This window comes from Eubalaena glacialis, chromosome 5, assembly GCF_028564815.1.
Source record: "Eubalaena glacialis isolate mEubGla1 chromosome 5, mEubGla1.1.hap2.+ XY, whole genome shotgun sequence".
NCBI classification, from domain to species: Eukaryota; Metazoa; Chordata; class Mammalia; order Artiodactyla; family Balaenidae; genus Eubalaena; species Eubalaena glacialis.
Genome location: NC_083720.1, coordinates 89008352 through 89024542, shown reverse-complemented (window position 1 = coordinate 89024542; position 16191 = coordinate 89008352). Strand labels below are relative to the sequence as shown.

General features: G+C 37.0%; 1 protein-coding gene across 1 annotated transcript in view; it reads left to right on the top strand.

Annotated features, from left to right (window-relative positions):
- Positions 1-240: 240 nt before the first annotated feature.
- Positions 241-16191, top strand: part of TMPRSS11E (transmembrane serine protease 11E) — a 37243-nt gene continuing 21292 nt past the window's right edge. Inside the window, exons 1-5 of the mRNA XM_061191012.1 lie at positions 241-287; positions 2143-2267; positions 7102-7223; positions 9405-9472; positions 13442-13605. Of these exons, the coding sequence (XP_061046995.1) occupies positions 241-287; positions 2143-2267; positions 7102-7223; positions 9405-9472; positions 13442-13605 (526 nt within the window). The remainder of the gene's footprint in view (positions 288-2142; positions 2268-7101; positions 7224-9404; positions 9473-13441; positions 13606-16191) is intronic.

The window sequence follows — 16191 nt, the reverse complement described above, 5'->3', positions numbered from 1 at the left end:
ATTAAGAGTTATTGTAGAATAAATAGAACTTCTGTCTTATATTTCACAGTTCTACGTATTCTTTTGATGATTATATCAATATCAATTGTTTCCTACATTTACAAATTCATATTCTTCATCCGGCATGTGTTGAAACTAGTTGAGAAGCCCTTCCCTCCCCATATTCCCTCCAAACTTTTGCTTATGTCTGCTATATGCATCTCCTTTCTTCTGCAACAAATGAATAGCAAGCATTCAGGGATGAAGGAACAGGAGTCAGTTTATAAGTTTCTTATGCATGTTTTCACGTAAGAAATGTGCAGAAGAGAAGTGGAGAAGTCTTTTTATATTACAGTAATTGTCATTCTAGGAACAGGTGCTTGGAATCCCACTCAAGGGAGAACTGGAGATGGAAGAGATTGGGGAGAGAAAGATAGTTTCCTCAGCTACAGCCCCATGGGGATATAACAGAAATAAGGGAGGAGACCAAGTAGAATCCCTGGAGCCTTCCACTACATTCCAGTGACTTCAGCAGGGCAGACTCATGTGGCGATGACACTGTTGACTTCTGCAACAGTGTTCCCACCAAACAGGACATTGAGACAGACCCAAGATGGGATGATGGTGTGCCAGGGACCAGGATGATTATGTCGCTTCCTGGTCTTGTATCATCAGGAAACGGAGTTCCCTTGATTTCTGTAAGCAACGATTATTTATTGTGAAATGCTTCACAGTTTCCAAGAAGTTTTCATTCATGATCTCATTCTGGGTCCCACAGTCAACCATGTGCTTTAAACAGAATGGGTAGGCTGTCTCTTATTGACAGATGGACAAAATTAGTTCAGAGTCTAAACAACTTGTCCAAGCTGGTAGGGAAAGGGCTGGACTTGGAATTCTCTTTATTCTGAAGCAACCCCAGGTGCTCCTTCAGGATAACACTGCCCTTTCCCTCAGTTCTTGTACCAGACTGCTCTGGAGATAAGAACACATGCCTTGATTCTACCAACATGCTAAATACCTCAAGAAATTTAAAATAACAGCATCGTATTTAAACAACTTGGCCAATTCTGACTTATTTCATTTTCTCTAACTTTTGAGTTTGTTTAGCAGCTATTTTAACACAAGGGAACGGCAACTTTACTAATCAAACAAAAATCAGGTTGATCAACATTTTTCAGTAACATGTATTTTTGAAGGCAGAACAAAGGGGAGAGGTTGAGGAAGTTTCATGCAGAAGGGGTTTCCTGCAGCATTGCTGAAGTTTAGAGGTCAATATTAGCTCAAACACTCAGGTTCTTTAGAAGAGACCTCTAGTTATCTCTTATGTGTATCCTCTAAGTTTGTTTCAGAAAAATAGTAAGAGAATAGAATTAGAAACTCTGCCCTGAACCTAATATGGTTCAAACTGTAACATATATCATAGGCCATTTAAGATTCTACAGTGGAAGTGCCCGACTTGGTATCTTGCACATAGCTGGCTCAGCAAATCATAGCTAACTCTTAAATAGCACTTTATACATGCGAGGCACTGTTGTAGGCACTTTACATACAGTAATTCATTTAATCCTTACAATAATCCTATAAGATTGGTACTATCATTATCATCTTCATTTTTTAAAAAAATTATTTATTTATTTATTTATTTATTTTATTTTATGGCTGTGTTGGGTATTCGTTTCTGTGCGAGGGCTTTCTCTAGTTGTGGCAAGCGGGGGCCACTCTTCATCGCGGTGCGCGGGTCTCTCACTATCGCGGCCTCTCTTGTTGTGGAGCACAGGCTCCAGACACGCGGGCTCAGTAATTGTGGCTCACGGGCCCAGTTGCTCCGCGGCATGTGGGATCTTCCCAGACCAGGGCTCGAACCCATGTCCCCTGCATTGGCAGGCAGATTCTCAACCACTGCGCCACCAGGGAAGCCCATCATCTTCATTTTTTGAACGAGGAAACTGAGATACAGAGAAGTCAAATTACCTGCCTAAGGTCAAGCAACCAGAGCCAGGAATGGCTTCAGCAGCCAGGGATTAGGGTGTGTTCTAAGACAAAACAGTACTCTTCCTTCTAACTGAGTGTCCTGAATTAGTTCCCCAGGAATATCTACTTCACCTAAGGAGTGGGTATGAGTGTGCACTGTAATATAATCCATCTGTTTGCTTTCTTTCTCAGACCAGCTGTGGTGAGGGCCAGGACGAGAGCTTGTTTGGAGCCCTGGGTTATTGGCCTCATCACCTTTATATCCCTGATTGTCCTGGCAGTGTGCATCGGACTCATCGTTCATTATGTGAGATACAGTAAGTATGGGTTGCCCTGGCATCATGTGATTTACCTCAAATATTTCCTGATTACATACATGTTTTGATTTGCCTCAAGCTGATTCATTCATTACTATAATTTGTTTGCATAGCTGGTACAAAGAACTCTTCACCTGCCTTGTTACTCATTTAATCCTCACAAGCCAAGGAGGATTCTTTCTTCTATCTTTGATGTAGCAATGCTTCCTGCTGGGAATAGCATGCTAGCTTTCATATTCATTAACAAGCAATAATCAAGTCTTAATTAAGGGAAAACGATAGGAAAGCTACAGTCCAATGTTTGGAGTTGTTTGAGGTCATAGGACAATCATCTTGATTTAAAATAACTCCAACTCATTGAAATCCTGACAGCTCAATAAATTGTACAATCAGGGGTCATAGGGAAGTAGGCTCTATTTTGTACTAGTAAGTCGGGAAAATGCCTATAGTAACATATTGTTGAATAAATGCCTATTCATTATTTTAAAATCATCTTGGTATATATTGCAAGTGATTAAAGAAGATAGGATATGCTGAGAATATTAATTACAAAGAGGTTCACTCTGCGGTAATCAGGTACCTCCCTGCTAGATGAACCCTGAACACTGCTATGTTATTAGAAAGGTCCCCAGGGTACTTCAGAACTGTTCTTCTAGGGCATAACAACCCTTCTGAAGTTTCCTTCTTACTCTGTCTCAGGTTTTAATTAGTTGACTCCACTTTGACCTATTTGTTTAATATCTCCCTTAGCGACTAGATAATGCTTTGATGTTCAAGACCCTGTAACCAAAGAAGCTAATCACTCGATTCTAATTTAATTGGGAATTTGCAGCAGTTGCTTTTTTGTAAAGAGAGATGGTGATCTGTAAATTGGTTATCTTCTACTAGCAGACACAAATCCAATCTTACTTTCCTAAACAAGGTGGATTATTCCTGAAAGAAAAAGTATTCAAAGATTTTTTTTTGGGGGGCGGGGATAGAATTTGCCCATATGCAGGTCTTTGAATTTGGACTATCTGCATTTTGATAATTTCTCTGGAGAATGTTTTTTAGTATAAAAAGAATAGCTAAAATAACTTTATAATTCTACAGTTCTGTTCTGAATATATTAAGTCCCATTATGTTGTAAGCATCATTATTCCTCTCCATGGATGCCTATGTTTTACTCATTTTTGTATTTCTAGAACTTATTAAAGAACTTATTAGGCACATATTAGATAATTAATGTTTACTGAATACTGAATGATAAAAATAAATGAATCATACCTATGATATTTTCTTGGGGTATATTTTGGTTTGTCTGACTTAACAAGGAATTCCTAGTCATGTTAGGGATCTTATTACTTCAGTGAGAGATAATGTTCTTACTACTTCTCTTTTGCCTCTTCCCAAGCCAAGTATTATAAGGCTTACAAATCTTACTCATATGCATACAATAAAAACCTGGTAAGATTTCAGTAACCTGTTCCTGTGTACCCTATTGTTGGGATGATCAGCTGAGTAATACACAACGTCCGCTGCCCACACAGCACACCTGAATAAACAGCAACTGTTATGATATGTGTTACTGTCATATTTGTGACCTGTCTTTTGTTTAGAGATGTAACCTAAGAACAGAGTAGATATAATACATGAGAATTTAGGTGCTGGCACGCCTAGGTAACCAAACTGAGCCAAACGAATCTATTGTAGAAACAGGCAGATAAAGATGGAGGTGATCAGACTGCATCATTTTGGCATAAAACCCAGGACAGCATAGAACTGTGTGTTCAGTTTTTATCCAGTGGCCTTTGGGACTGCGTTTCTGTCCCTTTTGTGATTTGAATGACAGCAGGTGAATCTATTATGAACATCATTGTAGGTTATAGAATCACAAAGCTGTTAGAAAATTATCAGCAAACTCATGTTCATCCTTATTTTTCTTTTCTGTTAATATTCTCAGTAATATTTTTCAACAACTGCACATGCCGTATAATTCTGGTAACTGGAAATATGTTTTGACACCTAGCAACCTATTTGAGTCTATCAGGCAGATTAAAATATTGACTATAGATAAGTTGTTCATTTGGTTGAAGCATATAAAATTGCTGATATTTGACCATTTTTAACCTATATAAATGGCAATTTCAAATAATTCAATCTAATAACTGAATAGAAACAGGTCTAAGGATGTAGAAGAGTATGTTTTCCTCCTCTTTAGAACCTTACTATTCAACATGTGCTTAGGTACCAGCAACATCAGCCTCATCTAGGAGCTTGTTAGAAATGCAGAATCTTGGGCCCAACTTTATTTCTTTAATTTTTTATTGGAGTATAGTTGATTTACAGTGTTGTGTAGTTTCTGCTGTACAGCAAAGTGAATCAGTTATACATATTCATATATCCACTCTTTTAAAAATTCTATTCTCATATAGGTCATTACAGAGTATTGAATAGAGTTCCCTGTGCTATACAGTAGGTTCTTATTAGTTATCTATTTTATATCTAGTAGTGAGTATATGTCAATCCCAATCTCCCAATTTATCCCTCCCCCCATTTCCCCCTTGGTAACCATAAATTTGTTTTCTACATCTGTGACTCTATTTCTGTTTTGTAAATAGGTCCACTTGTACCATTATTTAAAATTCCACATATAAGCAATATCATATGATATTTGTCTTTGTCTGACTTCACTCACTATGACAATTTCTAGGTCCATCCATGCCACTGCCAATGGCATTATTTCATTCTTTTGTATGGCTTTCTTATTCCACTGTGTATATGTACCACATCTTCTTTATCCATTCCTCCGTCGATGGACATTTAGGTTGCTTCCATGTATTGTAATAGTAAATTTACAATACAGTACAATTTACAATACAACATAATTGCTATTGTAAATAGTACTGCAATGAACATTGGGGTATGTGTATCTTTTTGAATTATGGTTTTCTCCGGATACATGTTGGGCCCAACTTTAGACCTAAAGTAAACTATTGGTCAATATTTAGATAAATTAAAAACGTTACTTGAAATTGTGTATACTGTGATCTGCTTGCATTTCAGGTCAAACAGTCCATTCAGGGCAAGGGCAAGGTCATTCAGTGAAAGAGAGGGAGGAAGGCAAATCCTCCCTAGACCCTCACTTGAGTGGCTAATGCTCAGGAGACCCTGACCTTTCAGTGTCATCCATCTCCTTTATGCATAACCAACCCCTCCCCAGGCCTTGTCCGAGTCTGACCAGAGGCTTCCCTTTCTGTCCCAACAAATCCTCTGGATGGCTATAATGTTCTTTTGGAATTTACTGGTAGTTTTTTTTTTCTTTTTTTCTTATATAACTCTCATGTAAAACTAGAGATTTCTCCTATAGCCTCAGTGAGTGTATTTGGCTTTTTCCACTCCAAGAAGCAATATATAATGAAAATTTGTGCTTTGGGAGTTAGGCCTTAGCTTGAAACCCAGTTCAGTCTTTTCTGGCCATGTCATGTTGAGGTTGGGCAATTTATTTACACTTCTGAGATGGTAGTCTTTATCTGTTAAATGTGGATAATACTACTTTCTTATGGGGGTTGTTTTAAATTGAATGAGATATGCAAATATGCTTGGGACACAGGTGTCTAATGTTAGTTTCCTTTCCCTCCAGGGTTTAAGTGAGGGAAAGGATGAGAAGCAAGAGAACAACTGAGATTGATGAGGCACACTCCATTTTCCTATCATAACCATACGCAACCATCGTGTTCTAGATGCTTGGCACAGAGTCTCTCACAGAAACGATAGTCAGCATGAATATTCATGGAATGAATCTTCTGAGCTCTGTGCTTGCTTCATGTACAGGAGGGTAGAGGAAAAGCTGTGTTGCACTAATTCTTCAGCAGACCAAAAACATGGGCTGCTTAAACTGGATGCAGAAAGTGGAGACAATGGCTAAAGAAACAGACAAACCAATTCCTATGGCTGGTGGGAGAAAATAAATGGAGTGACAAGGGAACCAGGTGAAACTAAGTAGTGTCTCTGGAGGGTTATGTCCGGTGGCAACTCTACCTCCTTAAACTTCTATATACTGAGCTCCTAGCATTTTAATCCCTACCCTCATCTCCTTATCCAAAATAAATATTCTTACACTAGAGTCCCTATGGCAAGAATTGATGTATAGTTTATGGAATTGGAAGAAATCTACTTTTTAAATATAAAAATGCATTTACTCTTGGGAAGCTTCTGAATCTATTCCTGTTGATGTGCTCAGATGGTGTGACTTACTGCTTCTTGTGGCTTATTCAGGAATGGATAACACATGACTAATTAGCCTACAGGAACACCAAGCATTTCATATGGCTTTTATACTCTAAATCTTATGATGATGAACGTTGTTGTCTTTTTTTTTTTCTGCCTTCTCTGGTTTATTTATTTATGTATTTATTTTTATATTTATTCTTGGCTGTGTTGGGTCTTTGTTTCTGTGCGAGGGCCTTCTCCAGTTGCGGCAAGCGGGGGCCACTCTTCATCGCGGTGCGCGGGCCTCTTCACTATCGCGGCCTCTCTTGTTGCGGAGCACAGGTTCCAGACGCGCAGGCTCAGTAATTGTGGCTCACGGGCCTAGTTGCTCCGCGGCATGTGGGATCTTCCCAGACCAGGGCCCGAACCCGTGTTCCCTGCATTAGCAGGCAGACTCTGTGCCACCAGGGAAGCCCACGTTGTTGTCTTTTATTTGAGATAACCATGAAGGTCAGAACAGGATGATGGAGATGATGACCAGTTTCCTGTCTCAGTCTGTCTAGCAACTACCAAATGGGGAAATGATGATGCTTTACACACATCTGATAAAAAGTATGATGAGTTTTTTCCTCTATCCTTGTAGATCAAAGGACGACCTACAATTACTATAGCACATTGTCATTTACAAGTGACAAACTATATGATGAGTTTGGAAAAGAGGCTTCTAAAAATTTCACAAAAATGAGCCAGAAAATTGAATCAATGGTAAGCATTTTATTCCCACTTCTAGAGTATTTGCTATCACTTTTTACCATAAGTTTTAGTATCCTAGCTTCTCAAACATCCATTCAACTGATCTTGTATATCTTGCAAAATGGGGAGAGGCCCTACCTGAGAGATATAAGACAAAACTAACAATACATGACTTGGAGGAATATGCCTTACGGGGCTAAACCTAGTGACTTTTAGCCATTTCTTTTTGTACGTCCTACTCACCCTTCCTTAGCTAGTGCTACAGTATTGATCAGCAGAGTCTAGAAATTCTGAGAATATTAGGGTGACCCAAAATACAGTTGCTGTATTACTGATTTCCTAAAGAAGAGACCTTTAGCAAAAGGACACAAGATTGAAACTATTCAGACACATACTTGAAAAGTATTTTAGTATTTAAAAACATCCAACCTTGGACAAGTTTTTGGTACATAAGTCTATAGGAAATCCTTGGATATTCATCTTTATCCTTAGGGCATCAATATTCATCCTGAGGAATGAATTGAATATTTTAAATAGTGGAAAATTTAGCAGTATAGGTCAAAAGAGCAAGAGCCTGGGTGATGACTTCTCTTCGTTGTCAGACTACTTAGAGAATAATTTAGACTTTTCCTGGTAGTCTGTGAAGTAATTAGTGAAATGATGTGATGGAAAGCACCCTAAACTAGGAGTTGGGACACCTAGTTCTAGTACCATTTACTAGCCAGTGATGTGTCATTGACATATCTCTTTATCATTCTGGAAAAATTCTCTTATGTGAAAATTAAGGCACTAGACTAGAAAATTTCCAAATTGTCTTCCAGTTCCAATATCCTGAGTGAGAACAGAATGGCAGTGGCCCACCTGGAAACTGCCTGGTAGACTAGGAGCCGGAGGATTTGGATACTTTGCTGAGGAGAGGGTCAAATCCTGGTTGTATTTGTACTTGTAAACACCAAACCAGGGAAATAGCAAATAAGCTCTTTTTAAGGAGCTATATTTTAGGATATATATACATATATATGTACATATATCTCCTTAAAATATAACATACATTAAAGGAAAGGAAATGGAACTAAAGAGATCAAGTAAAGATGCAACTATTTTCCTTGTTTTTTGTGCCATTCACTAAAATTTTTATAAGATCCAGACTGACTTAAATATATAGGAATATAAATAGGACTTTAATACTCTTAAAAATTAATAATTTTGAAATTGTTTGATAAAAAAATAAACCTTTAAATAAATATTTCCAAGTGAATGCTGTCATTAGAGAACTCATTTGAATTGTGCTGATTTGTCTCATAATTGAAGTAACTTTCCTTGGGCACAAAGACTCAGAAGTCAAACAAAATGTAAGAAAGAATAAAAAGGCTCATTGTTTCTGTCAGTCAATTACCAGCTTGTAGTATCTGTGTTTGGTAAATATCCATACAGTGAAAACAAGAAACACTTGATGTGTTTATCTTGACTTTTAATTTAAAAATTTAAGTTGGTTAGAATTCTTATTTGTAGTAGTAAGAAATACCTCCATAAAATACATTCTTCCACCCTATTAGAGTAAACCTTATAGGAGGTATTAGGCTATGTATCCCAGTTCACCTGGGCCTTCCTAAGAGCATCTTGAGCTGAATTGAGTGCAGATTATGACAGGATATTTGGTAACTTTTTCACCAGGTTTGAGAAACATGTGACACCATTATGCATTCATTTCCCCCTTCCAAGTACTAATCAAGCCCAACCCTGCTTAGCTTCTGAGATTAGATGAGATTCAGCATGTTCAGGATGGTGTGGCCATAGATTGTTCTTATTTTTATGACCTACCACTTGACAGAGTTTTTTCATTTCCTTTGTTTATCTACGGTAAAAGTCTGTATCTCACGGTGTGGATGCTTACTCTTACTTTTCAAAACCCAATCTGTTTATTGTCTTTTGTCTCTTTCTGAGTATAACACAGAAGATGTCACTCCTGGCCCCCCTACTATGGTTCCCCAGCTCCTATAATTCCTAAAGCAGAGTTCAGTTGAAATCACTGAGTAGAATACAAAAAGAGATTCCTCAAGTTCAGCACACTGTGAAATGTCAGTCAATGTGTTTTGTTTTTAAGTTTTTTAAAAATGTTTTTAAGCTTTGAATCAACTTGCAGAATTTCAGAAAATTATCCTTGCTGACGTATTTTGAATATTTTTGGAACAGGTGAAAAATGCATTTCATAGATCTTCATTGAGGCAAGCATTTGTCAAGTCTCACATTATCAAGTTCAGGTATGTAGATCTAAAATGCTGACTTCTGAATATAATTTAAAACTAAAGCTGTTAACCTGGTCAGTAATAAATACTGTTTGAAGTATTAATGATATGATATAATTCAATTCAACAGATGTTAATTTGGTACCTGTTCTGTATAAGTCATGGGTTACAATGTGCCTTACTCGTTCTTTAAATTCAAAAGATAGCATTTGCAAGATGATTTTGAGGGACAGAAGTATTATTGGTGGTTATGTTATAGAACTGTTTTTTTGTTTGTTTGTGTGTGTGTTTTTTGGAAACCCTAATTAGCACAAATAGGGACCTAAGCCACATCCCTCGGTTTAATAGCAAATAAGTGTCCTATGTAAAATAGTGTAGTAGATGAGATTTTTCTTCTCCCCTTGGTTCTCCTTCCTACCAATTTTCTTTCCTTTCTTTCATTCCACTCGTTTTTTCTACAAATATTTAAGATCTCAGATTTGATCATCAACTGTCAATAAATAGAATCCAGAGCATAACATTTTAAGCAAAATACTATATGAGGATCTTAAGTAATGTATTGTCTTAATACAAATTATTGGTATTTTTCAAAATAAAACAAGAGCTATTTCCAACATTATTTCAATGACAAAAACTCCAAGTTACTTCTCATTCTATTACTTAGTTGACATCTCTGAGGTGTTAGTTTGCTCACTTTCTCCTGAAAATTCCATACTGTTTGGTGTTTGAAATTTTACTTTTTCTTAGACCTGCTTCTCATTCTATTACTTAGTTGACATCTCTGAGGTGTTAGTTTGCTCACTTTCTCCTGAAAATTCCATACTGTTTGGTGTTTGAAATTTTACTTTTTCTTAGACCTGCTTCTCCAGTTCTTAAATTTTCACTCTCTCAAGGGGACTTCATCCACCCACATCATGGTTTCATGTGCTATTGAAACCCAAGTTTCTATTTCCAATCTAAACTGTTGTCCTGATTTTTAGAACTATATGCCTGCCCACGCACACCTCCACATGGAGGTTCCACAGAAAATTCTTAAACTCAAGAAAAACCCAATCACACTAATGAGAAACCTGGAAGTCATCCCACACTCCTCCCTTTCCTGGGCCCCTCGCACTTTATGAATAACTAAGTTCTACCAATTCTGTCTTCCAAATAACTTTCTATTTTGTTTACCCCTTCATCCCAGAAATCTTGCTACTCATTATTCTTTCTTCTGTTACTACAATATGAGAAGTGTAATTTGTTGGAAAGATAAAGTCAGTCTTAGAGATGTTGATTTGAGGTACTAAGGGACCTTATGAGCCTGAAATATGCATCTGATGTAAGGGAGGAAATGGAAACTGAAGTGAAGACATAAATTTGCTCAACATCAACTCAAAGTATTAGAAAGTGTGGGTGTCAACAGAATTTCTCAGAAAAGGGGTAATGCAAGAAAAAAAAAGGATGATGAAGAAAGCTTGAAGAACGACAGTGTTTAAGGAAATAGAAGAAAATAGGGAAATAGGGAAGGAGGAGGAAAAATGAAGAATCAAGAGAGGCACCACTGAAACTAACAACAGAACGTTTCAGGGAGTGAGTTGTCAGCATCGACAAGACTCCTGAGACGCCAAGTAATGTGACTAGAAAGAATGCATTGGAAATGTCAATGAGGAAGTCATTAGTGTTCAAGCAGAGAAACAACTCAGTGGAACAAAAGGGGAGGATGCAGACTGCAATGAAGTATATATGAGGCAGAACGTAATTTACCCATTTAAGAAGGTTTTCTGTGATATGAAGGTGTGAGATAAATTGTATAGCTGGGATAGAGGGAGAGTTTTGTTTGTTTTTGTCTCTATTAGCCAGCCAGTATAGGAATAGTTTAAGAGAAAGAAGAAAGAGTAAGTAATAGATTATAGGGTTGCTGAGGCAGTGAAATGGGATGAGATATATAACAATGATCTCTTTAAAGTCCTACTTGTTTTTTTCAGATTACAAAAACAATAGAAAATTTTATAAAATTCAAATAACACAGTATTACAAAAAATAGAAAGTGAAAGCCCCCTCTCCAATAATTTCACACCCAGAAATGATACGTTTTGTTAACAATTTATATTTAACATTTTCCCAATGACTGCATATAGATCTATTTCATTCTTTGGCTGGCTGTATAGTATTTCACTACAAGTATATGTCAAGATTGATTTAGCCAATGCCCTTTTTTTTTTTTTTAAACGTCTTTATTGAAGTATAATTGCTTTACAATGGTGTGTTAGCTTCTGCTTTACAACAAAGTGAATCAGTTACACATATACATATGTTCCCATATCTCTTCCCTCTTGCATCTCCCTCCCTCCCACCCTCCCTATCCCACCCCTCTAGGTGGTCACAAAGCACCGAGCTGATCTCCCTGTGCTATGCGGCTGCTTCCCACTAGCTATCTATTTTACATTTGGTAGTGTTTATATGTCCATGCCACTCTCTCACCCTGTCACATCTCACCCTTCCCCCTCCCCATATCCTCAAGTCCATTCTCTAGTAGGTCTGTGTCTTTATTCCCGTCTTGCCACTAGGTTCTTCGCCAATGCCCTTTTGATGAACACTTGGGTTGTTACATATTTTTCTGATTTAAAAATAAGGTTATGACAACATATGTGTACATATCTCCTTGCACACAAAAGAGTGTATTTGAAGATTAAACTTCTAAAAGCAGAAATGCTGTATCAAAGAAGATGGATAATCAAATTTATAACAGATAAACTGCCTTCCAAAAATGAGATTCTAATTTATATTCCCACTTACAGTTTGGGAGCATAGGAGTTGATGCAGTATACAGTGAGGAGTAAAATTGTTTGGGGTTCTGGTTCAAGATGGTGAAGTAGGAAGAACTGAACTCACCTTCTCCCATGGACACACTGAGTGCAGCTACATAAGAAACAATTTTCTCTTAAAAAAAAAAGTTGGCTGAGTAAATACTACACATTGGGCAAATGAGAAGAAAACCACATTGAAGCAGGCTGGAGACACTGGGACACAATCTTGTCATAAACTCCACCCCAGCAGAGCAACCCACACCGGAAGAAAACTCAAAACCCAGAGATTCTCCCTGGTGACTGAAGGGTTCAAACCCCATACCAGGCACCTCAACTTTTAGGATGTGCACCTGAGAGATGAGCCTCCAAAACATCTAACTTTGAAAATGAACAGGGTTTGAGTCCTGAGATCCACAAAACTGTAGCCATCTGGGAGATGGCTCCTTAAAGGGCCCATGTACTTGGACTCACCCATCCCGGGGCCCAGCACTGAGGCAGCTTATTGCACCCAGACTAAAAGGGAACTGATTGCATTTGAAAAGAAGGGGTAGAGTAACTGACAGAGAATGAGAAAGTGTAGTCAAGGATGATTCCAAAAAAAAAAAAAAAAAAAAGGATGATTCCAAAGTAGTAATTCATTCAAATAATGCTAAAGCTAGTTAACACTCTATCTTGGAAATATAATCACGTGAAGTCAAAACAACTTGCTCAAGCTTTCTACTGTCCTTAGGATTGGGAGTTGTTTAGGAGAGCCTGAGGCTGCTTAGGAGAAATCACTGGATTTAATTAAGCCACTGGAAATTAAGCCTGAAAGCCAAAGCCAGAGTTGATTTCATATTTACCATACATTTTATTTGATAATTTTGAATGGTTGACAAGAGAATTGTTTTCTATATTAATAACCCAAGTATTTAACTAGATCCTGTGGTGGTAAGGGAGATCATGAGCATACTAGTTAGTTATCAGAGAGGCTGAGATGGGAGTTCTATATATGGCAAACAATAGGAGTATAGAAGAAAACAAATTAGATCTTTTAAAATTACATTTATGGATTTGTTTTGTGTGTGTGTTTGTGCTTCAAATGAATGATAAAGAAAAAAATAGAGTTTGATATTACCATAAATCTTATTTGGAACTTTATTTTTAAAAACCATCTTTCTCTCTCTTTTTTTTTTTTTTCCTTTTTGGTCCACAGTCAGGAGGAACATGGATTGCTGGCTCATATGCTGCTGATTTTTAGATTTCCCTCTACAGAGGATCCTGAAACCATAAGTAAAATTATTCAACATGTTCTATATGAAAAGCTGCAAGATGCTGTAGGACCCCCTAAATTAAATCCTGAATTAGTTGAAATTAAAAGTAAGTTTATTTCCTATTATGTAGTTCAATTCTCTTACATAGAATAGCTCCATGTTAAGTCTGGTCTTGGGCACTGATTTTTTAAAAAGTTTTTGGATGTCTTTCATTGTGGGGATCTTGTCACCAACAGAATATTTCTTTGGGACTAAATTGGTTCTAATGAAGTTTTAAATTTTTTAATACTACCTTAAACTTTCACCACCCATGCAAGTCTGTCATTAACCCCTGAGCCTGTGTTCTTTTTCTATATTGGGGCTTACACTTTAGCTATAGAATCAAATGATAAATGGAGAAAGTGGCTTTGTGTATTTATTCCTCTTCTTTTTCTTGTTGCTTACTTTTTATGTTCTGAGTATGACGGGTGGAAAGATTCATGCCATCCACATATTTGCTTTCAAATGTCATTAATAAACCTTGTTAGCTTCTTTACTTAGGCCCTTTACTGATGAAAAGTTTATAATTTAGTTTTTGGTATAAATTATTTTTGGTATATTTTACAACTAATTTGAAGAATCTGAGGTTTTTGTTTTTGTCAGGGCAGGGGGACAAGATAAACAGTGATAGGTCCTCATTACTAGAAAGTAAAAAAAATAGGAGATCCTCAGGGGAAATAAAAGACTGGTTAAAAGCTAAGTCATGTGCTATAGAACAATGCTAGTCTGTAGAAATAGTGTGCCAGCCACATGTATGATCTTAAACTTTCTAGTAGCCACATTAAAAAAGTAAAAGTAAACATGTGAAATGTATTTAAATAATTTATATATTTAACCCAATATATCCAAAGTAGTACTATTTCAACAAGTAGTCCATGTAACTGACTACTGGTTGAAATACTAATGTAATTTACATTGTATTCACAATGTAATTTATATTGACAAATAGCCCATGTAAATATTATTCATGAGTTTTTTTTGGTAATAAGGCTTTGAAATCTATTGTATATTTTATATTTACAGCGCATTTCAGTTTAGCCACATTTCAAGAGCTCACTAGGCACATGTGGCTAGTGAATAGAATATTGGATATGGCAGCACTAGAAACTACAGAATAGGGGACAAGTAGAAAGAATGAATACAAGTGCTGATATAAAAGCTGACAGATGTAACTAGAGGCCTAACCTGGTGGTCAGCCCCTCTACTTGCTTAGAAAAGGAGGCTCACTTGTCAGGGCCAGCTATGTAATTTGTGGGGTCCAGTGCAAAGTGAAAGTGTAGGACTCTTTGAAAAGCAATTAAACAATGCTGTTAAAGGTACTAAGATATAAGACTTTGCTTTCTTTCATGGTCTCTCTCGACTTATCATGGCATTTTTATTTGTTCATTAATGATATTCTAAGTGAAAAAATCCAAACTTTAAATTACTAGCATGAGTTTTGCTGTTCACCTTTATATTGTGAAATGTCAACTTCAAATGTAAATATAAAAGCATTTAATTTTTATTTGGAATCATGAAAATTATACAACTGTATTTCATAGCTCATCCATGCATGTATTTTGGTTCCATACAATGGAAACACTACAGAAGTCTAACTCAACATTTTTTATTTCCCTTCTTGATACAGGCACATTTTACCAGTGCTTTCTACCTTCAGCTTATGTGAGGAAGAACCAAAAGATCCTTCTATGTCATTATTTTCAGCTGAAGCTGTTGGTTAATACAAAGAAATAATGGGAGCAAGAAAGGATATGTGAGGGTCCCTTAGTCATTCATGTTTATTAGAATGCCATTGCCTTCTTTTGTGTTCTAAGCAAGTTCTGGTTCAAACAGAAAACAGCCTCCTGAGACTGTCACTACCCTCTGCTTACACAGTGGTAGACATCACACACTTACCTCATACTCGCTTTGAGTTTGCTAAACATTGTGGGTCCACTGGAATTCTTAGTTCGTAGGATATTGTGCATGATATATACAAACGGGGTAGCAAGAATCCATGGGCACACCTATTGTGTATATCTCCTCTGCCCATGCCATCTCTATTATCCTGTCAATCTTCACTTCCAAACATGTTATGAGATAAAATTATTATGAATTTCAAGACAGTGAGCATTAAACCAAGTGAGAGGTCATGCTGAGAGCAGGACTCAGTGCAGATACACAAGTCACACACTCATGAAGTCAGCCCTGTTAGTAGTATTGTAAAAAAAAAAAAAAAAAAAGAAATTCAACTAAATAAATTTAAAGATCTAATTGTCTTTATTTAATGATTCACAAATTGTGCAGCATTCCGCCTTAGCAGATAGATAGGAGCTCTGAGGAGCTGTACAAAATGGAAGATTTTTATAGCCAGAAGGAGGTGAGACAAGGAAGCTTTCTAACGGAGTGGACTGTGTCATGAAAGGGCAACTTCATTTGGGAGTAGGTGGGGTCTATCAGACAGATTACTTCACTGGTGCCGACCAGGTAATTCCAGATTGACTGATTAAAGGTCACATTCCTGAGACACGCTGAAACTGCAATTAGGCTAGGTATTAGGTGGTTTGCTGATGTAGGACTTAGCACAAGTCACTCCATTTTGAGTCTCCTTATTGCTTTTTTTAACAGTATCAACATGCAAAGCCATTTAAAGCTTGTATTTCCATATTTATTT